At 46.0% G+C, this 21094-nt stretch overlaps 6 protein-coding genes across 8 annotated transcripts; 4 read left to right on the top strand and 2 right to left on the bottom strand.

Annotated features, from left to right (window-relative positions):
* Positions 1-2346: 2346 nt before the first annotated feature.
* LOC9649630 (UDP-glycosyltransferase 85A3) lies at positions 2347-4195 on the bottom strand. Its single transcript, XM_002979894.2, has 2 exons — positions 3654-4195; positions 2347-3592 (listed from the first exon to the last, which is right to left on the bottom strand). The coding sequence occupies exons 1-2, from the start codon at positions 4159-4161 to the stop codon at positions 2676-2678; spliced, it is 1425 nt and encodes a 474-aa protein (XP_002979940.1). The 5' UTR covers positions 4162-4195; the 3' UTR covers positions 2347-2675.
* An 885-nt stretch (positions 4196-5080) lies between these two features.
* On the top strand, positions 5081-7090 carry LOC112349826 (pentatricopeptide repeat-containing protein At1g09410, mitochondrial-like). Its single transcript, XM_024684948.1, has one exon. The coding sequence runs from the start codon at positions 5081-5083 to the stop codon at positions 7088-7090; it is 2010 nt and encodes a 669-aa protein (XP_024540716.1).
* Positions 7091-7370: 280 nt separating this feature from the next.
* On the bottom strand, positions 7371-9118 carry LOC9647085. Its single transcript, XM_024684947.1, has 3 exons — positions 9042-9118; positions 7992-8233; positions 7371-7915 (listed from the first exon to the last, which is right to left on the bottom strand). The coding sequence occupies exons 1-3, from the start codon at positions 9116-9118 to the stop codon at positions 7371-7373; spliced, it is 864 nt and encodes a 287-aa protein (XP_024540715.1).
* Positions 9064-10558, top strand: LOC112349895. The gene is made up of 11 exons (XM_024685106.1): positions 9064-9140; positions 9188-9235; positions 9290-9331; positions 9385-9445; positions 9508-9628; positions 9694-9773; positions 9833-9903; positions 9951-10035; positions 10083-10157; positions 10218-10369; positions 10445-10558. The coding sequence occupies exons 1-11, from the start codon at positions 9117-9119 to the stop codon at positions 10508-10510; spliced, it is 825 nt and encodes a 274-aa protein (XP_024540874.1). The 5' UTR covers positions 9064-9116; the 3' UTR covers positions 10511-10558.
* Positions 10559-10569: 11 nt separating this feature from the next.
* Positions 10570-18334, top strand: LOC9647084. 3 transcript variants are annotated; one of them, XM_024685103.1, is made up of 23 exons: positions 10570-10694; positions 10758-11115; positions 11170-11286; positions 11350-11561; positions 11626-11777; positions 11825-11955; positions 12009-12131; positions 12182-12255; positions 12307-12792; positions 12845-12956; positions 13004-13141; positions 13192-13368; positions 13415-13667; positions 13726-14081; positions 14142-14858; positions 14910-15276; positions 15326-16062; positions 16115-16180; positions 16239-16364; positions 16425-16540; positions 16589-16711; positions 16768-17726; positions 17796-18334. In XM_024685103.1, the coding sequence occupies exons 1-23, from the start codon at positions 10591-10593 to the stop codon at positions 17879-17881; spliced, it is 6090 nt and encodes a 2029-aa protein (XP_024540871.1). In that variant the 5' UTR covers positions 10570-10590; the 3' UTR covers positions 17882-18334. The 3 variants fall into 3 exon arrangements, with proteins under 3 accessions (XP_024540871.1, XP_024540870.1, XP_024540869.1); XM_024685102.1 differs by having other exon boundaries at positions 12845-12953; positions 16768-18334; XM_024685101.1 differs by having other exon boundaries at positions 16768-18334.
* Positions 18335-18532: 198 nt separating this feature from the next.
* On the top strand, positions 18533-20579 carry LOC9649629 (aquaporin PIP1-1). Its single transcript, XM_024685105.1, has 4 exons — positions 18533-19298; positions 19505-19800; positions 19996-20136; positions 20216-20579. The coding sequence occupies exons 1-4, from the start codon at positions 18977-18979 to the stop codon at positions 20300-20302; spliced, it is 846 nt and encodes a 281-aa protein (XP_024540873.1). The 5' UTR covers positions 18533-18976; the 3' UTR covers positions 20303-20579.
* The last annotated feature ends 515 nt before the right edge of the window (positions 20580-21094 follow it).

The raw sequence follows: 21094 nt of genomic DNA, 5'->3' as shown, positions 1-21094 counted from the left end.
CAACGTGTTATGCTTGTTTGGCTTTCGCTTCGGCCGCCACCATGTGGTGCCCTTTCGGCTCCACTTTAGGGCTTACGATTTGTGTCTCACACCAAGGCCTTCAAACTCAAATCCCACTCCATACAAACTATAGGTGAAAATGAGAAGTTTTTGACACTACACATTAATGATGATCTAAATGTCATTTTCATGTTCTTCAACACATGTGTCAATGCATATTTGGAAGGGATCACAAAGGGGTGGTTGCTAAATAAGTCTAGAAGTAAAACAACACTATAGCCAGCTTTATTTCATATGATATATAGTTTAAAAGTATAATAAAATTTTTAGGATCTTTCCTAAATATATTATCTTCTTTGATATAAAGGTGTGCCATTTGAGACACCAATTTACACTTGACTTATTGCAAAGGGTATAAACGATAGAAGAATATATTTAATAATATTTATAAGAGTTTAAAAGGCATGATAGATAGATTGTGTTTGAGAATTAGAATGCCTTGGGAAAGAGACCTTTACATTAGACTAGGAAGAAGTTATTAATGCTGGTAATGATGGTGATGTCAACAATGATGAAAATGAGGATGAGGAAGCTCTAAATTAAACCTATATTCCACTATCAGATAACTAAAATCAGGCATTAGTTCCATCACTAGATGGTTAAAATCTGGAATAAGTTCCACCAATAAATAACAATAATCGAAAAGTTCAAAAAATATTATATCAATTTTAAAACTTACTTTTACAAACCAAAAGGGGACATATGTGTTTTATAGCAATGATTTTTTATAGTAGTTTCATTCATGTTTGACGAGATGCTTATGATGAGGAGTTAAAAGAACTCTCATTAATAATATACTATATAATAATAGTATTTTATTTATTATTTTTTCATTCACTTAGCTTTTTTATAGATTTGCTTTGTTTCCCCAATAGCACACCAAAGCACTATGGGTGTCTTTAGTGGCCTTTTATAATAGATTGTTGACATCTTTCATGACAATGACATACATATAGATATATAACACTAGTTTAACTGTTCGTGTTGAAAGATACAAAAAACTTTGCTCAGACTTCATTTTCTTCAACTTTCTAGATAGTTTTTCATATATTAATGGGAAAGTTGAGAATTAGACCAATGACAACATGCATGATACATATCTTTTTGTCAAAAATACTTCTACTTGAAGTTAGCCATATCATTTTCCTTCTGCTAAATAACCCCAACTTAATGTATAAATTTATAATGTATGCAATGAAAGTTCATTTTAAATCATTCTCTCCAAGTGCATTATGGATCTTGGTGGTGTCAGTGTTAGGCAAGCCTGAAAAATAAGTAGGTATTTTATATTTTATAAAACTTCTAAACTATTTATTTTCTAAGTTATGATGTACAAAAACATGCATGATAGATTTCTTGATAGCAAGCATATAGGATACATTTTGCCTAGGTGTGATAGTTTCATTAATATCATACCCAACTTTGTAAATAAGCAAATTTATTACATGTTTCTTGGGTATTGATTTTAAACTCTATTAGCAATACAAGTCCCATTTTAACTCTATTACCCATAAAATGGTGTTGTGATTAATTACATCTATTTTGTAGATTATAGTCATCTAGAATTTCTAAAGTTGGAAGCTTTGGAAGTTTTCTTAAATATATGGTATAAGTCTTCCCCACAATCCCAATATAAAAGGAGGCATAAAAAGAATTGATGATGATGCAGAAAAAAGTTATTATAAGTAACTAAAGGGATTGGATGCACTTTTATTTATGGGCTGTTTTCTTCAGTATTTAATGGGTAGACTCTTATTTATGGGCTCTTTCTTTCTATATTTAAATCTTAATAAATTATATATTAAATCTCTTTTATAATCAAGTCTTGGGATACTTAGATCTTATTGCGTAAGGATTGAGTGGCAAAATACCATATCTCATTTGAGCATCACATTGAACAACTGCTAGGCTACATCATGATTGCCACTCAACTACCAAGACCATTGAGTTCCACAACATGAGATTCCACTGCTCCACCTCATAATCAAAGATGGTCTTGGCCTTGATGATGCAATCATTGTCACTGTAGGCCACCAGGATCGTGTTCTAGAGCATGGTGCTCACCAAAGGAGTGGAATCCAAAATAACTTGCACTCAATTGACATTGCCATGAGTAGAGATTAGAGCATTCACAGACATGAGATCCCACTCAGGCATCTCGAGAAAGAGCTTCTCCGCCTTCTCGATAGATCCATTGTGAGCAAATCCTGCAATGAGAGAGTTCCACAACACTAGATTTTTCTCTAGTATCGTGTCCTCAACTTTTCCATATTCCTGACTTGGGCATTTACATGACCCATAGCAGTCCAGGTTGCTAAATTCCATTTAGTTGCAAAAACATTCTCGGCATCTATCAAACTAGGTATTGTTTTTGTAGCATTGCGGTCCAAGAGATCACATCTTTCTCGGGCATGGTATCAAAGAGAAGCTTCAATTAATGCAAATGCACGTTCTGCGCATATGCTGTGAGCATCGCGTTCCAGCAAAGGAGATTCTGGGCAAGGCACGATCAAACACCTGCTTAGCGGAATCCCCGTCGCCCTCTTGGCCATAGGCGACGATCATGATCGTTGCCGCGACAGCGTTTTTGATCGGTATCCCCGCGAAGATCTTCTTTACGAGGCAAGGCTCTCCACGAATTTCTTGAGGTTCGTGTGAGAAGAACCTCCGGGAGAAGCAGCCTTGACAGCCAATTCTCGAATCTCCATCGCCCTGGCTTTCAATCTCCTGCCTTGCTCTCCCTCCATGATCGCCCTCACTTTCTCTTCCACCTCTTCTCTCGGCGCAAATCCATCCTTCCCTCCAGATCTCGAGAATGCCACTCCCACGCCCTCGCCTTCCAGCACCAGCTTGGCATTCGTGTTTTGCTCAAACATAGATGGCCACCCCAGCATTGGCACTCCACACGCCAAGCTCTCAAGCATGGAGTTCCATCCGCAGTGAGTGAGAAAAGCCCCTGTTGCTTCGTGCTGCAAGATCTCTAGCTGCGGCGCCCATCTCACGAACAATCCTCTCCCGCCAGTCCTGCTCACGAAACCTTTGTAGAACTCCTCGTCCATGCCAAGAACAGAGTTTGATCGTATCACCCAGAGGAAAGAAACCTTGCTTGCCTCCAATCCCAGCGCGATCTCCTCGAATTGCTTGGCAGTCATGAAGGAGATGCTTCCAAACGAAACATAGAGGACCGAACCACGATCACGCTTGTCTAGCCATGGAAGACAAGATTCATCCGGAGTTCTCAGGTTTACCTCTTGCAATCCAGTCGAATCGATCGCCTCTCCCTTGAGAGGAAACAATGGTCCAACCGGCACGAAATTCTCCCCGAATCCTTCCCTCATCGCTTCGAAAATTCGCGGCTCGATGTCGTGGACAGAGTTTATCAGAAACCAAGAATCCAGTGCGATCCTCTTGGAGCGATACAGTGATTGTTCTTCCCCGTTCTTCTCGAATTCTCCGTCGTGCATGAAGAGTGGAATGTCTTGCGATCTTAGCTCCATTCCAGGGATGTAAGAAATCAGCTTTTCATCTCCCGCTGGCACCATAGAAATCCCAAGTTTTCTTAGAACACACTTCTAGATCAATCAAAGCTTCACCTTTGACAGGAACGTCTCCCATCTCCAGGAGCTTTGGAACGTGGAATTCGATGGCAGCCCAAGCAGCGTTTCCCGGCCAAAAGCTCGCTCCAGCCAATCCAGCCTTCTTTGCAGCGTGTGGAGCACTGAGATGGTAAAAGTCCGAGACGACACACGCGACTCTGGGGCCGTCTCGATCGATCCGGGACAAGAGCTCCGCGAGTGGATCCTCCATTCGGAAGATGGCCTCGCAGAAGGCGGCCTGCGCGTCGAAGTTCTTCTCGTCGAAGCCATTGGGAACTCGCAAGTCCATAGAGATGGACTCGAGGCGAATGTTGTGGCCATTACTCACAGGATTGTCCTCTCTCTTCCAGGATTGCTGCAAGGTTTCGTGGATGCTATCAACGTTGATGATGGTCACAGTGACTCCGAGGAGCGCGAGCTTCCGGGCGAGATAGATGATTGGAACGACATGTCCCTGTGCTGGAACTGGGATAAGAACAACGTGAAGTTTCGAGAGAGAGCCCATGAAAAAAGAAGAAACTTTTCAAAGAGGAAGTTTTGATGGATCGTTTGATGTACCAGTACTTATGGGCTGAATTGGACATTGTTCTTTCCTCTACGTCTTGTCTTTCATTATTTGTATGATTGGAAATATGAACCATACAGTCCAAAAGATGAATATATTGGGGTAATATTTAGTGGTGAGAATTCTACGTTGTGGCTTGAAGCCTAATAGCCACATATTTGTTTTGTCCTATTGCACAAAAAAAAAAAAAAAAACTCTTTGTACAAACTGTTAAGCGCTAAAAAAATTTAAATTCAGTTTATTAAAATATTACAGTTAAATCCTATCTGTTGGAGATCAAATTCCTCACGCTCTAAGTGACGAGTGGAAGCCCTTTTAAAAACTATCAGCTTGCATTGAGGCCTTAGCATTTCCCCTCGTTCTTCACATCAAATTATCTGATGGTCAACTCTCGGTTAGGCTTGTCCTGGTCATCGTCAATAACCACTGGCAGATATTGCCCCACAACCAGAATTGTAATACGGGAGATTGGATGGAACAATTGCAATTTAAAGTCGGCCTACTTTCCAAGGACAAGTGTCTTGGAAAGCTGGCCGACTTTAAAAGGTTTTTCATAGTCCAGAGGATTGATGTATTTCAACTCCAACTCCTCCACAGGCTTTTTGGCATTGTTTTTACCATAGAAACTCACAAATCCAGAGAGAGGTTTGACAAAGATGAATCACAGCTTGGTGAGCTTGAATTGTTTTACCCAAAAACATCCATGCTCCTTTTCCCCAAGTACTTCATACTCTAGATTGTTGGTGTTGGAAGAGAATAAAATCTTCTCCACTTTCATTGGGAGTTCTACAACTAATCCTTTGCTAAACCCTATCAAACCCTAATTCTTGGAACTCAGTTTCACAAAAGGTAGCTATGTATGATCTTCTCTCTTTGTGCTTCCTTTCCACTAAAGGTCTCTTGTGGTGACTTGAGAGGTGATCGGGGAGAGGTTTCTTTCTTTGCTGGGCTGCTACGATCTGCCGGGCAATCCCACCGGGTGAAAGAAATTCACGAGATTCACGACAGGGTCTTGAGCAGCCGCCATAGCACGAATGTTTTCCTTGCCAATCTCGTCGTCCAGAGCTACGGGAGATGCGGGGACATGGAAAGGGCCAGATTGGCCTTCGATCGCATCCGCCGACCCAATGTCTTCTCGTGGACGATTATGCTCTCGGCAATTGCCCAGAATGGAACCTTGGACGACGCTCGAGCGTGGTTCGAAATGATGCCCAAGAGAGATCCTGTCTCATGGGTCGTGATGATAAAACGCTACGCCGCTGATGGGAACCTGGATCAAGCCCAGGAACTGTTTGATCGAATGCCCGAGAAGAATGTAGTGGCATGGACTGTGATGGTTACCGCACTTGCCCAGAAAGGGGAATTTGATCGTGCGAAAGAGTTGTTTGATAGGATGCCTGAGAGAAATCCGGTTTCTTGGGGTGCTCTGATATCGGCTTACGCAGCGCACAACCGGCTGGAAGAAGCGAAGCGCTTGTTTGATGCGATGGAGAAACCAAACATTCACGTCTACACTGTGATGATCACTGCGTATGCCAAAGCCGGAGAAATTGCAAATGCGGAGAGGATGTTTGCTCTCATGCCTGAGAAGGACTTAGTCGCTCAAACTACAATGCTGCAAGCGTTTTCTCACAATGGTCTTGTCGAAAAGGCAAGGAAGATCTTTGATGTAATCCTGGACAAGGATGAAATGGCTTGGAACGCTATGATCACTGCATATGCCCAAAATGGAGAAGCATTTCGTGCAAAGCAAGTGTTTGATTCCATGCCCGCAACGAGACGAAACATCGTCACTTGGAACTCGATGCTCTCGGCGTTTAATCTCAATGGCCATCCTCACCGAGCTCTGGAGCTGCTGAAAACCATGCAGCTCGAGAGGATCAAACCAAACGAGATAACTTTCATCGCAGCGCTGGGAGCCTGCGCTGATGCTGGCGAGCTCGAAACCGGACGAGCGCTCCACGTCGAGGTCATCGATCGAGGCCTCGACCGCGACCAACGCATCCAGGTCTCGCTGGTGAGCATGTATGGGAAATGCCGCAGCCTGGTGGACGCCGTCACAGTCTTCGATCAAACCCGAGCGAGCCTCCGCGACGCTGTTTGCTGGACTGCGATGATCACGGCCTTTGGAGAGAACCACCACTGCCGCGAGGCCATCCAAGCTCTCGCTGGAATGGACTTGGAAGGCGTGCAAGCCAACCATGTCACCTTCGTCGGCCTCGTCAATGGGGTCACTTCTCTCGGAGAAGCCAAGCTTGTCCACGAGGAGATCATCCAGGCGAGCCTCCACTCTCAGAAGCTTGACACTGCTCTCGTCCAGATGTTCACGAAGTGTGGATCACTGCCCAGTGCCGAGGCTGTCTTCTGGCAAATCCCTCCACTCCAGAGGGACGTAGCTTCTTACGACGCCATGGTCTCGGCCTATGCTCAAGCTGGCGAGTCCCAGGCGGCCATCCGGACTTTCGAGCTCATGCTGTTGGAGGGCGGCGCTGCGGCGGACGAAATCGTGTTTGTGAGCGTGCTCTCGGTCTGTAGCCATGCCGGAATGCTGAGTAGAGGACTCGAGCTCTTCCGGAGCATGCAGGAGGACTTTGGTTTGAGGCCGAGCGTGGATCACTTTGTGTGCGTGGTGGATCTGCTGGGACGGTCGGGGCAGCTTCAGCTAGCGCAGGAGCTCGTCGATGTCATGCCGTTTGAGCCCGGTCCCGTGCCTTGGACGATCCTGCTCGACTCGAGCAACAAAGTTTGCGACGGGAGCGAGCGGCAGGCCTCGGTTGCGGCCGAGAGGACGCTCCAACTGGAGCCCGAGGTCTCTGCTTCGTACGTGCTCTCTAGCTCGTCTTCCATGAGGAAGTTCTCGTCGAGCTAGCTCGGCACCATCTTTGTGAATGTGAAACGCAAGTTTGGATTAGAAAAATCGAATGGAACAACACAGTAAGGTCTTATTTCTTCTGTCAGTGAAACCTGTCAAGTTCTCACGCATAGAACCAGTAGATTGATGTGTATGGCGATCTAAATCTTTCACCATTTTTGCCAGGATTGATGGGTGGCAAACCTCCACGCGTGGACAACCGCTCGATCCTCGTAGCACGCGCTATTCCTTCCCTGAAAGTGGAAACTCTTAGAATCTTAACTCGCAGATAGAAAACTTACGGCTCTCCGCTGCTGCTGGTCCTCTCTAGACGAAGCACCGGAACACTCGAGTTGTCGTTTGAAACTTTCTCGGTCACTTTGCCAGTCACACGACTGTAAGTCGGAGAGTAGATGGTCCAAGTCGGCTGTCCGCCGCTCGCATCAGCTCGAGGAAGGAAATAGTGACTCCCAACAATCTCTCCTCCGGGAACAGAGCTCAGGGAGGCCGAGGCTCCCTTTAGAACCCAGGAAGAATTCTCGTAAGTGTAGAGCTGGTATCCCTCGCCAAAGTAGGATGCCACGACCTTGGTACTGTTGCTTGTTGCGTTTGAAAGGCCCGAAGCGGCAGGCCTCCTGAGCTGGGTGAAGAATGCGTACTCGCTCTCGTAGTCCACGGCTAGAGTGTCTCCCGCTTTGGTGCAAAGGTTGGCCGCAGGAGCCACTCCTCCACTCACTGGATATCGCTGGATATAAGAAATGCCTGTGTGTCCACTGAAAGAAGTAACTTGGAGGAGCAGTGCATCGATGTTTCCGGCTGATGGAGTTTTGTCCAGCACTTTGCCTGGCAGAAAACAACGAAAGAAAAAACATATAAAAACCACAAAGCACAGCAAAAGATAGAACAAGCGACAAGGTACCTGTGACTGTGAGCGATGGAGTCGCAGAGTCTGGATCTCCAGGATTTCTAAACAGCGACCAGGACGGTCGTCCACCTTTGGCATCTGGAAACTGGAGGAAATAGTGGACTCCAATTCGCCGCGTATAGTTCTTGTCCGAGGTGTAGAACAAATCCGCCCAAGCAACGTCGAACTCCCAGGACTTGGACGCAGCATTGCAAGCGTAGAGCTGCTTGCCACGGCCTCTCACCCGGAGGTACGCGCTGGAATCCACCCAGAGAAACAAAGTTTAGCATTCGAAAGAAAAAAAACTCCTACGATCAACATAAACATAGAGAGAAGCAATGAGGAAGCATTGATGCATACTAATTTCCTGGAGGAGGTGCCGCTGGATCGGCCACAGCAATCGCCACAAGACATGCTAGAGCTAGAAATCTCGCAAAGAACACCATCTTTGAATGTTTACCTGGAAAGAATGCGAGCTCGGCAAGGTTATCTAGGCCTCATGCGCAGACAAATCCGAGAATAGGAGAACCCGCGAAGGTTGAAGCGCGTCCAGACAAGGATCCAGTGTGTAATATCTTTGGAATTGCCAACTGATCGTGGCACTCCTTCGGAAGAACCCTAAAAATATTGAAGGTAAATAATTGCGTTTTTTACCGAGATAAAGTATAATTATACCTGTTTCACTTAATTCAAAATTTAAAAACGTGCTGATGCAATTTTTAACATATTACCCATTTCTGATATAAATAATTTACACATAATTTTTATTTTAATTATAGATCGGTATATTGGCTAAATATATCACGTATAAATTTAGATTATAAAACAATCTATTTATCTATCTATCTATCTATATCAGCAACCTAATTAAGGATGTAATTGCTAAGTATATTTTGCATATCCCAAGATAATTTACCACTTTCTCAGCATGTTTGCAGAACATACTAAGAAAGCTGCATCTATTTCAACTTTTCATTTGTATTTACCCCTAGCAACAAATTTAGAAGTTTATCTATAAACAATTTGGCTATCGTCTCTCATGAGAAACTGAAGTTTGTCACATACCTGACCTTTCCGGGCACCTCAGTAAAGTTTGGGACCAAACCTCTTGAGAATATTCTTCCAAAAGCCCTATTGTCCATGGCGCTTTTGGAGCTCCTCAAGGTATGTGATGGTTTTACCGCAGTGCTGGGCTTCAGTTGGATTGTCAGGGGCGAGGGATTTCTTTGGAGGAGATCTCTCGAGCGAGCGGTGACAAGGTATGGTGGCATTTGTGGTATAGTGGCAATATTCCGACTGGGTAATGCTTCTAGGCAGCGAGCAATGACTCGGGCACGAAAAATCTCCTTCTCAAAGTATGTGTCGTCTTTTATGAAGTTTTGGTCTCCTTGATGCGGGGATTTTCCAGGACAAGAAGAGTAGAATGTTTCTCATCTCTTGCAAGCAGTCGACAAACTTGGACCTCAAAGGTGAGAAAATGCTCGCGTTTTTTTGCGTGCTCACTGTGATTTTTTTTTCTTTCCTTTTGAAGCACTGAGCATTCGTCTTGGCGTTGGGAAGGGCGGAGTTCGATTTGCTCCAGAGGAAAATGTTGTGGAGTTACTGGGAGTTCCTCCAACGCTTGTTTCGCCATTTGTTCTCACCACTGAAAGGTATGAGCGGCTACACTGTTTTTGGCGATGGTGCTTTTCAATCCCCCTGACTTGGTTTTGAGCAGCTCTATAGTTCTACTACTGGATGAAAAGTTCGAGACCTCATCACGACTCATCTTTCCTGTCGCTGATGAACTAAGCATCGGTAAGTTTTCCTAAGTTCTCTCTGCATCTCAGGAACTATCTCTTCCTTCTGTATTATAGCCGTGACTCGGGCTTCGCTGGAACAGTTCCTAGAATCGATCGGCAAAACTCCTATCTACGTTGATCTGGAGGTGAGCTTGAGTTTGAATCGGAGTGATGATCTTCATACTTGCTCTAGGCTGCTCTTCAAGCTGGAAAAGACCAAGCAGATCTTTCCGTCTATGTTCCAAGTAAAAAGGAGTCATCAACGGAAGGGATGCCAAGTAACACTGAGTTCATAGTTTTCTCAATACTGACTTCACAGCGGCAGATGGAACTGGCAGCGAATTGAGAAAACCGTCCAGCGAATCAAAATCAAAAGAAAAGCCTGCTGCGATTGTAAGAGGTAAGAGCAAAACTCTTCGAATTCTCTTGGTTTTGCATTCTCCCGAGTTCTTAAAACCAGGCGACGAGTCCAGGAGAACAGACTTTGCGAGTACAGAGGCTCTATCATCGCTAATCTTGAGCACAATCGCGTCTAAAGCTCTGGAGAAATCGGACAAGGAGACTTGGGAGGCGATCGAAAAGGGAGTAAAACCGGAGCTGGAAAATCTCTTGGTAAGCATCTCTTGTTCGTTCTTTTTCTTTCCTTTCATGCCGTTCTATCTTGCTAACAGTGTAGCGTCCTCCCAGGTTATGTTCAAGAACACGGCGTTCACAGAAGGCTTTCTAGCTGCGCGAAGCGCGCGTTTGATATAAGCTGTGGTTTTGTTTAAAATGCCATTGAATTAAACTCCGTGTTAAACCTTTAGGGTTTTAGGGCTCGAGTAATCCATCCTATGAGAGGAGGGGATGGAGCGCGGGAGGCCGAGCTGCTAAAGCGCTGGAAGACGATCGAGGAGGAGGAGGATGACGATCGGTACCGGCGCCTCAAGGAATCCTGGTACGGCGTGTGATTTTGTCGAAGAATGCGGCCCCTTTCACTCCCCCTTTGAAATCGCCTCAGGTTCGCCGATGCGTTTGAGTTCCTCAAGAAGCTCCCGGCGGATCGGCATTGCTGGTGCCATCACCGGGACGTCTCGATGCCGCTGCTCGAGACGTTTCACGCATATTTCAAGAGCGCGGATGAAAATCTCTCGATCAAAGTGCTCTGGAAGAGGCTTTCTTCCGAGCTCAGTGTTTGCACGAGCTGCGTCGTCCAGTACTACCAGGTGAAAGAACACTATCGGAATGAGTACATGGACGCTGTCGTCAAGCCGATCCTTGCCGTGTTGCTGACACTTGACAAGCAGAGAGTGATCTCGTCCATGCAAAGCTCTGTCAAGACCGGTGATGAAAGAAGCGTTGCATGTCTCCTCTACGAGGTGAATTTTTCATTCTTTGTCCCTGTTCTTCTTTTCTCACTCTTTCTTTTGCAGCTTTTTATGTATCCTGAGCTTCTCGATGACTCCGACCTGAACGAAGGTCTTGTCCAGTTCATGCGCTACGTCTCCGACACTCACGAGCTCCAATTCGCCACGGACAGAAAGTATCCGGTATGTGAGAGTATCCGGCACTGTGTTTTTTTTTTTAGTTCTTTCAACTTACGCTCTTCTCAGGGCTTGTGTGCGCTACTATTTCACAGCAGCCAAGTGGTACGAGGAGTCGCCTATAACCTTGCGACGACACTGGAACCCTTCAAAAACGCCGAAGAACTGGAAGTTGTTCAGCCACTCCTCGAAAAACGTATGAAGTTTCTGGAATCACCATCACCTGTAAATGCCATCGTGGGAGTGACCTTTGAGTCTCTGTGGCAGGGGCTAAAGAGCATGTAAGTTGAACTTTGTCTCATGATCATTGTTAACTGTTTCATTCATTTCTCTCTGTCAAGATAGATTGCATCGCCTCGAAGCACCCGCGATTGAAGACGGTATCATGGAAAGTTATCCATTATTCCTCGGTGTCGTTCTCAACTACGTGAGTGAAAGTGGCAGCACCGTTTTCTGGAACGCCCTCTGCTGCCTTAAAACACTCCTGAAAGTTCTCGGTACAAACATTCTGTGGTTTTGTTCTTGTGCTAACCTCTGTGGCCAGGATTGAAACTGTGGCTAAAAAGCTCTTTTACTCCTTCCGTATTGCGGAACACTCTTCTCAGCCAGTGCTTTCATGTTAAAGATGAAAAAATCCACAAGGAAGTTTTTGATATTTTTGAGTTCTTCCTACAGGTACTGTTGCCTTTCTAAATCCCCCAACCTTTCTAATAGCAGGGGAAATTCAGTCTTTAGAGGCCCTTCAAGACGGACAGTATGAAAGGCAACGGCGGTATCTTCTCTATTTTCTTCTTCAACAAGTGCCATTTAGCAGCAACTTTAGCCCGTTGACCAAGAAACTTGGCTCAAAGGTTCGAAAATCGACGTGTTTTCTTACTTTATCATTCTCAAGTAATGACAGGTTGCATTCGATATTGTGGCACGGAGTTACAAGATGGAGCCGCCTTTGCCTCCGTTCGATTGTGCACATTTCTGGTACGTCTTTTTTTTTTTTCTTTTGTTTTCTTCGTTTTGACCTCGTCGCAGGGGTCCTTCGTTACTAGCATCTATTAAGGACACTGAGCTACCTCTGCAATATCGTCAATCTGCTCTAAATCTTACCGGTATTTTACTCGTTGCGGATGCTGCTGCCTTATCCGCTTTGTATTGCAAAGTACGGCCGTCGAAAGAAGAAGACGCGGGTGCGGAAGGATTTTCCTGGCAGAGCTTCATTCAACAAGTTGAATCAGAAAGTGATAACTGGTACTGCGTCCCTCTTATATGGATTGGAGCGTTGGAAACTACAGCGCCTTCCGTTTTTTCATCTTCGCTCTTGAAGGCTTTTCTCTGGGCAGCTTCACGTTTATCCATTTTTGAAGTCAATGTGGCGGCTACAACAGGTTCTGCAGCTTTCTCTGCTTCACTGCACTGGCAAATTCCGACGGGGTGTGATGATGGGAGCGATGGTAAAGGATGTCTTAATGCCATGAAAGCTAGCAGTAATTTCCGGATGTTGATCAATGTCTTCAAAAGGTATTTAGGCTCAATTTGTCACGCTTTTTAATTTTTTGATATTTGTCTGTAGATGCACAGATTCGTTTGGACATAAATTCCGGGCTGATGGAATTTTCGTTGACTGGCAATGGGAGCCGACGATGGCCGAGTGCTTTATTTTGCTGCTGATGAACTCATCTGTGGTAAGATCTAGTTGCCTGTCTGAGTTTCTTCTCATTAATCTCTTTAGGATTTGCGTATGGTGGCCAAAGATATACTTCAACAGTTTTCCAAGGATAACGGCCTTGATTCTGTGATTCATTTCTTTTGCAAAAGTGAGGAAGCGCTAGACTACATTATCCGCGGATTCAGTCATGCTGTCAAGTTTGTAAGTTCATTCCGTAAGATTTTGTCACGAGTCCTGATCAATTTTTGCAGTTAAGCGTTGAGCCTTATGGACATTGTTCGTCGCGACAACACGTTTATTTTCTTGGGACAAGGTTTCTTAGTTTTGGCTCGCAAGTATTTTCTCGGAAGCTCTCTACTTTGCTGTGGCCATCACTAGTAAACGCCATCATTCACGGACAACAATGTCTCCCAGTCACTGGATACGAGGTAATCCGGCCTTTTCACAACATATATTGTTCATATGTTTTCTTAGGCAAGTTGCTCTCGTTTATTCGATCTGCTTCCACTAGTTTTCAAGTACACGATACCGTCGGCTGAACTGAAGCTGTGGAATGTAAGCTCTAATATGGACAGTCCTTCCTGGTTCCGAAGTCTTCTTGCATGGAGCAGCACACCTTTTCCCAGCATTCGCAGGCGTTATATCGAGGCACTTGTATCTATACTAGAAGATCTAGCTCGTGGGGGAGTATCTCAGAGTAAAGAAATTAAAGAGTTACTACAACCAGGTTTTATTTTTCTGTACTCAAGCTATCCAACATTCTGACATTTTTCTTACGTTTCCAGGCTCTGTGCTAGAGAACGAGGAGAGGGAGAGGCTACTCTTATTGTTTTCATCCAATGCACATGAACTCGAAAGTCTGAAGTCCGATACTAAGGCAGGGGCGGAAGTTGTACTTCTCAGTAGCGATGAGGAGGCAAAGCCGGTTGTTTCTAAGAAGGGGCCCGATGTCCAAGCTGAACCAGGGCCTTCAGGACGTCAACATAAAAGGCCTGCGGTACGAAAGGTGGCAAGCCAAACTCTGCATAGAAGAGAGGACTTAAACAAACAGAAGCAGTATGAGCCTCGTCAAAGTCACGGAGAGATGGATATCCGGAACCTTTTGGGCAAAAACTTGAACAAGCTCGCTTCGCAACCACAGGTAAAGTTCAGCCGTTTGCGCCAGCATGATCTATCTTTGTCCTTGCGTATGTCTGAGCAGCAACTTACGACTATGGAACCACCAACCAAGCCCGTCGAGATGGAGAAGCAAGCTAAGCCTATACAACAGGTGCACCAAGTTAGCCCTGCTGAGCGGAAGCAGCAAAGGCCGATTGAACCGGTGTTACCAGCTGAAGCGAAAAATGCTGACGACATGAGCAAACTTCTCAATGATCTCGTTAGTGAGGATGAGGTTTCCAAGAAGCAGCGTGCACCTTTAATGTCAACAGCACCAAAAGAGAGACGGAAGCTGATGAAGATCGACATGCCTGTACCCGATGCACAGCTGAAACCTTCAATTTTGCCAAGAAACAAACGTCGTCCAGGAAAACCTCCGCCACCGAAGATGGACGAGTGGCTTATGCGGATCTTAAGTCTGGACCTGTTTGCTGACAACGAAGACCCGCCTGACCTGGTGAAGGTTCCCCTGAGTTTTAGAAACGTTGAGCAGTACATGGAAGTCTTTCGGCCGCTACTCATAGAGGAGTTTCGAGCACAACTTCATCGTGCTCGCGACGAGTTTAACGCAGATGATACAGAGAAAGTGGGGATGGTTCATCTTATGAGCTTGGAACGTGTTGACAACCTTCACGTGGCACGGTTTAAGTCAGAAGCTGGAAAAGTCGGTGCATCTTCAGCTTGCACTGAGAACGATTTGCTGCTTATAAGCAAGAAGCCTTTTCTAGAATGCCCAGGGAGCGTGCATCTACTGGGAAAGGTACTTTCGTGTTCTCTTTTGCATTGTTTTGCTCACATTCGGCAAACGCAGGTGGATCGTCGAGATAAAGATGTTTTCAGTGCGAAGCTCTTCTTGCCTCCAAACAACGAGAAGCTTTTTAAGTTAAAGAGCGTGCTTCACATTCGCAGTACATGGCACATAACTCGGCTCATGAACATCACGCCGCAAGTTCGGGAATTTCAGGCCGTCTCTGCACTGTCATCTTCGCCATTATTGGAAGCTATACTGTCACCCGCCGCGTCTGATCAGCATTCAGGTAGACCTGTTCCGCTACCGGAGAAACTGTGGCGAAAGCTCAAAGAAGATTACAATGAGAGTCAATTATCAGCTATAAAAGCCAGCTTAGGAGATAGCCGGAAAGATCAGCACGAAATCTCTCTAGTTCAGGGGCCACCAGGTGAGGAAAGCTTTGTTTTCTTTTGGTTGTAACATATGTGTGTTTGCAGGTACAGGAAAGACCCGAACTATAGTTGCTATTGTCAGCGCACTATTACATAGTCGTGAAAGCAACGAGGACGTTTGCCGTACTTCTGGAAATCAGAGACTTAGCCACCATGCAGCGGTTGCTAGCTCCTGGCAAGCGATGGCTTATGCAAAGCAGATTGAACGTGATCAACTTGCCCCGACGAAGGCAAAGGCGAGGGTTCTTGTTTGTGCACAGTCAAATGCAGCTGTCGACGAGCTAGTTGGTCGACTTCGTGAGATATACAGTCCAACAGGCCAGCTTTACAGGCCCAAACTTGTGCGTACTGGGAATGCAAGACTGGTGCATCCTGATTCAGTGCCGGTTTTTATCGACACGCTCATCAAAGAGGACGCCGACACTAGCCAGGAGGATTCTGCTCAGGAACTGGTTTCCAAGCTGGAACAGGTCACAGAAAAGATAAATGAGATTCTTCGTCGGAAGTCTGAAGGTGTTCATGACGACTCGCTGATGGCAAAGCTGACGCAGTTGGAGCAGCAGAAGAACGATCTTAATCTGGATATTCGTAAATCTAGAAAGACTTTCGAGATCAGCAAGGAGAGGAGAAGAAAGCTGAAAAACCAGAACATCCGGGACGCCGACATTGTGTTGACGACACTGGGTGGCTGTGGAGGAGATGTATATGCTGCGTGCATGGATACCTCGGAAAAGGATACTGAACTCTTTTTCGATGCTGTTGTGATTGACGAAGCTGGACAGGTAAAGTAAGCAGTCAGACGGGGTTCTCTAAGTGTTTTCTGTTCTTACACAGGCGCTGGAACCAGCTAGTTTGATTCCCTTACAGTTTCTGGGAGGCAATCACGGAAGATGTGTCCTGGTACTGGTTTTTTGTCATTGCTTGCCTGTAATAACAAGTTTTTTTGCTTTATGATCAGGTAGGAGATCCCAAGCAGCTTCCAGCAACAGTCTTATCACAAGCGGCAAGCAGCGTATGCTACGAGCGCAGCATGTTTGAACGCTTCCAGAAGAACGGCTATCCGGTGACGATGCTTAGTACACAGGTAAAATTCGGCATGGTATGTTTCGTTGCAACATTCTGTTAAATTTGGGATGCTTTACAGTACCGAATGCATCCGGACATTCGAAAGTTTCCATCTTCGTATTTTTACAACAATCAGCTCGTCGATGGAGCGAGCGTTTTGGGGGACAAGAGACGCGCAAGCTTTCACAATGACAGGTGATAAACATTTAAACTTCTTCACATCTTGAAGTTTTCCTATCACAGGTTTTTTCGACCATACACCTTCTTCGACGTCATCGATGGACAAGAGAGGGCTGGCGGGTCATCAGTTGGAAACGTGGACGAAGTTGACGTCGCGGTCAAGCTGTATGAACGGTTCCAAGCGAAGTATATTTGCGTTTGTGGTATAATGCATGGATAGAAATAATGAGTGAGATCTGCAGGTATCCTCAAGAGATCCAACCTGGACGCATAGGAGTGATTACTCCTTATAAGCAGCAGCTCAATATGCTGAAGCGAGCTTTCCAACGTTTCGGCGAGAAAATTTCATCGATTTTGGAGTTCAACACCATCGATGGCTTTCAAGGTCGGGAGGTGGATATTCTCATTCTCTCTACCGTGCGGGCCTCTTTGGAACCAAAAGGCATCGGCTTTGTAGCGGATATCCGGCGGATGAACGTGGCGCTAACTCGTCCGAGGTTCTCCTTGTGGATAATCGGTAGTGCCATGGCCCTTCGAAGCAATCGGGCTTGGGCTGCTCTACTCGAAGATGCTACGTCAAGGGGGGCGGTGTACCCAATACAAAAGCCATACAGCAAAGCGTTTAACTGTCGGGGCGACCAGAATATAACCCGAGACGTGGACCCGATGGTGCAAGGTGGTGGTGGTACGTCCTCTAGGAAAAGACCAGGAGAGCAAACTGGAAGCTTCAGGGACAAGAAAAAACAGAAGAGAGGTGAAGAAGTGGCGAAACCTCCGAGAGGTATCAAGATTTTGGACGAAGCTCCAGACACTTGCAAGCAGGAACTCCACAAGAAAGCAAGAGCTTCTGCAAGTTTGGACAATCGAGAGCATGGAAGTAGCAGTAGACGGGTGTCGGCTAACCAGTCGGAGGGGGGTGCCAAAGTTTTGCAGGATAACAGACAGAGAGATGGCCGGCGAGCCGTAGATAGCACGGTTTTGGAAACTCGGCCTGAAAGTTGTGAACAGAATCGCGACAGGCAAAGTGTTGAAGATCAGAGGCAGAATAAAGTCGAAGACAAGAGGCCTCCCGTTCCTTCATCAAAGCAGCAGCAATCGGGTCCAGCTAGGAAACACATCGACGCGAATGAGACCAAGAGGAAGGGCAGAGAAGAAGTTCTTGCGCTCTTGTCAGGCTCGTTGTTCGACTCCAAGAGACCAGGTTCGCTTCGTTTTCTATGGCTCCTTGTTCTTTTTCCTTTGCGATCCATCGCTGATTCTAAGCTCGCAGATCTATCATCTCGACAGGCCAGCAGAAGCGTCGCTCCTCCAAAGAGGCCATCGGATTTGCCAAAGAAGCCGAGAGAGAAGAACTGACGAAGCTGGGATTATTCGCATTGCTCGCTCGCCGCGCGTGTACAGAAGAAGAAGACAAGAACTGTACATATATAACAGTAGGAGGTCAGCTGAACAGCGGTTGGCATCTTCCAGGCCCGTGGGATAGGATATTCGCAGCGCTGGAGGCTCGCCATTGGTTGGACGGTGCGAGCGCCACAGCTGTGCCACGTGCTGCAATTTTGCTGAACGGATATATACGTACGAGTGGGCCACGATGGCGACAGGTGGCGGGGCCCGGTGACTTTTTTATTTTATTTTCCTCTCATGACGCGACGCCCCCAGGAAATTTTGGGAGTGATCGTACGGCCGGTGGCGGGCCAGCTGGAACCCATCTTGTCGAGAAATGCGGGCCGTTAGCCAGCAACGGTCGAGATGAAGGTGTCGTGGTGGAATATTCGTTTCTATGATTCGAATTTAAAGTTTTGGGCGTAATCACGCTAAAATGCCAAACACAAAGACGGCCGTCTAACGAATGGGAGGAGAGGGGCGGCGAGAGTGGACCATTGCGAGATTTTGATGGCTCTGGGCTTCTACAGAGCTACTGGCGAGAGGGCTAAAGGGATAGATCCAAGCCCAGCACTGTAGTGTCTTCCTCTCTTCCTTTTTTTTTTTTTTCTCTTCGCGCGCTATAGAACAAGCTAAAGACAGTAGAAAGACGGTGTGCTTGGCCTTCCTTGGTCCCCCCACTTTGGGTTTGTATATAAGATTTCCCTTTCGGCCAGTTCTAGTGGTACCAAGCAAAGTTAGTGGTCCTCTAGAAGAAAAAGTAGAGAGAGCTATCATCAAGGCGATCATCCAAGCAAAGAGAAAGAAAAGAGAGCTTTTGGCTATGGAGGAGTAGACACTGTGGAAGAAACACTATAGGACAGTGGGACCTCTCCCTCTACGTTAAAAGAAAGACGCTTTGCTTTGCGTTGCGTAAGTAGGATTACGACCAGTATCCTTCCTTATCTCTCTTCTTTTCTCCAGACACTTCTAAGCTCTCGGGTGTCTTGAGGAGCTCTTCGAAGTTCTTGCTTGTCCGAGAGTTCTTTCTCCTTGCTCCAGAGCTCCTGGGTGGATCGATCATCGTCCATGGAGGGTAACAGGGAAGACGTCCATGTTGGTGTGGCCAAGTACCCCGAGCGCGAGCTGGGAACCTCGGCGCAGGCCGAGAAGGATTATGTGGAGCCGCCCCCGACGCGCCTCATCGAGCCGTCCGAGTTCTCCTCGTGGTCCTTTTGGCGCGCCGGCATAGCCGAGTTCTTCGCCACTTTCCTCTTTCTCTACATCACTATTCTCACGGTTGTGGGAAATGTCGATCGCACCAGCTGCCTTGGAGTGGGCATCCAGGGCATCGCGTGGGCTTTTGGGGGCATGATCTTTGCTCTCGTCTACTGCACTGCTGGAATCTCAGGTACCAAGATGAGTTTTTTTGTTTCCTGTGAGGTGTGGTGTTCGAGCTAAAGTTTGTTCTTGCGAAACTTTATCTCGGGTGTGGTGTTGTCCCGAAACTTTGGTGCTGCTCTAGCTAAAGTTTCGCGAGTTCTAGTGTTCCAGCGAAAGTTCTCGTGCGAGACTGGAAACCATAGCTAAAAGCTTGACATGTTTTGTTTTTTTCAGGTGGACACATCAATCCCGCGGTGACTTTCGGCCTCTTCCTGGCTCGGAAGGTGTCGCTGCCTCGAACGCTGCTCTACATGGTTGCGCAGTGCCTGGGGGCGATTTGCGGGGCTGGAGTCGTCAAAGGCTTCCAAAAGGCAAAGTTCAACGCCGCGGGAGGAGGAGCCAACTATGTCCACCACGGCTACACCATTGGAGATGGTCTTGGAGCTGAGATTGTTGGTACCTTCGTTCTCGTCTACACGGTCTTCTCCGCCACTGATGCCAAGAGAAGTGCCAGAGACTCCCATGTCCCGGTACGTTTCTTCTTCCATCCAAAGCTTTGGTTGATTCCCCTCTCATGAAGTTTTGCTTTTCTTCTTCTTATCTTCTTGTGTGGTTTTCCTAGTTTTTCTTGCTGTACTTCCTCTTATCTTCTCCTTATCTCTTCTCCTCCTCATGGATAGATTTAAGATATGTTCCAAGCTCACAAACTTTGGCGATTTCTACAGCTTTTGGCTCCACTTCCAATCGGGTTTGCGGTGTTCCTCGTCCACCTTGCCACGATCCCCATCACTGGCACGGGCATCAACCCAGCGCGAAGTCTCGGCTCGGCTGTCATCTACAATGGCGACCAGGCCTGGGATGATCATGTAAGATCACTTTACTCTTTGAATTTTTCGCTCTTCTTTTAAGTTCTAACTTGTTGGTGCATCGTCTGTGTGTAAGCAGTGGATCTTCTGGGTCGGTCCTCTGATTGGAGCAGCCCTTGCAGCCTTCTACCACCAGTTCGTCATTCGTGCCATTCCTTTCCACTAAGAAAGAAAAAGTTGAGACCCAAGGTTTCTTCCAAAGATCGTGAGGTGAGGGTGGATTTACTTGGTGGAACTCTCTCTTGTGTGTGTATAAGCACAATCGTAGCTTTTAGTAGCTCTTTTCTCCGTCAAGGAATAAGTACGATTTCCCCTCAATCAACTGTAGAGCCCTCTCGCTTGTTATCGTTATCTCTTGGAAACCAGGACATCGTCAGTTCATGCGCAAGGTGGTACAACAATAGAAAATCCTGTTTAAATAAAAAATTTGTTTAAAGTCCTAATAGAGCAATTGAGATAACTGTTTATAAAGGTTATTAGAACCCATCTGATTTGGAGTTAGGATATCTCCATCTGCTTTAATTTCTAATGATTAATACAAAATTATTCAGTGTAAATTCTTGATTTTCTTGCCTATTTATTTTCAATTTATTCTTAAGGTAAATATAAATTACACAGTTTATTTATTTATTAGATTTATAGCTTATTAAAAAGAAATTCACTCATCTAGGGTGAAGGTGGAGGATACATTTTATAAGATGGAGGGGGAGGAGGATGCGTAGGGGGAAATTCTGGAAAAAATTCTGGCACATTTGGGCTTTCTGTGCTAGGTGGTCCATTTTTTCGTGTACCACCACAAATATGAGTGTGTAAATCTGGATCATCATCACATATATGGTTCATACATGCAATCCTTCTGTTACAATCGTCATGGGTCTTGCAAGATTGCCCACATTTTTTAGCTTCGACAATGCATAAATAGCTAAGAAAACAATATAAAGAAAATTAGTAAATATTC

The sequence above is a fragment of the Selaginella moellendorffii genome, unplaced genomic scaffold (assembly GCF_000143415.4).
Source record: "Selaginella moellendorffii unplaced genomic scaffold, v1.0 SELMOscaffold_43, whole genome shotgun sequence".
NCBI classification, from domain to species: domain Eukaryota; kingdom Viridiplantae; phylum Streptophyta; class Lycopodiopsida; order Selaginellales; family Selaginellaceae; genus Selaginella; species Selaginella moellendorffii.
This window is presented reverse-complemented; position numbering and strand designations above follow the sequence as displayed.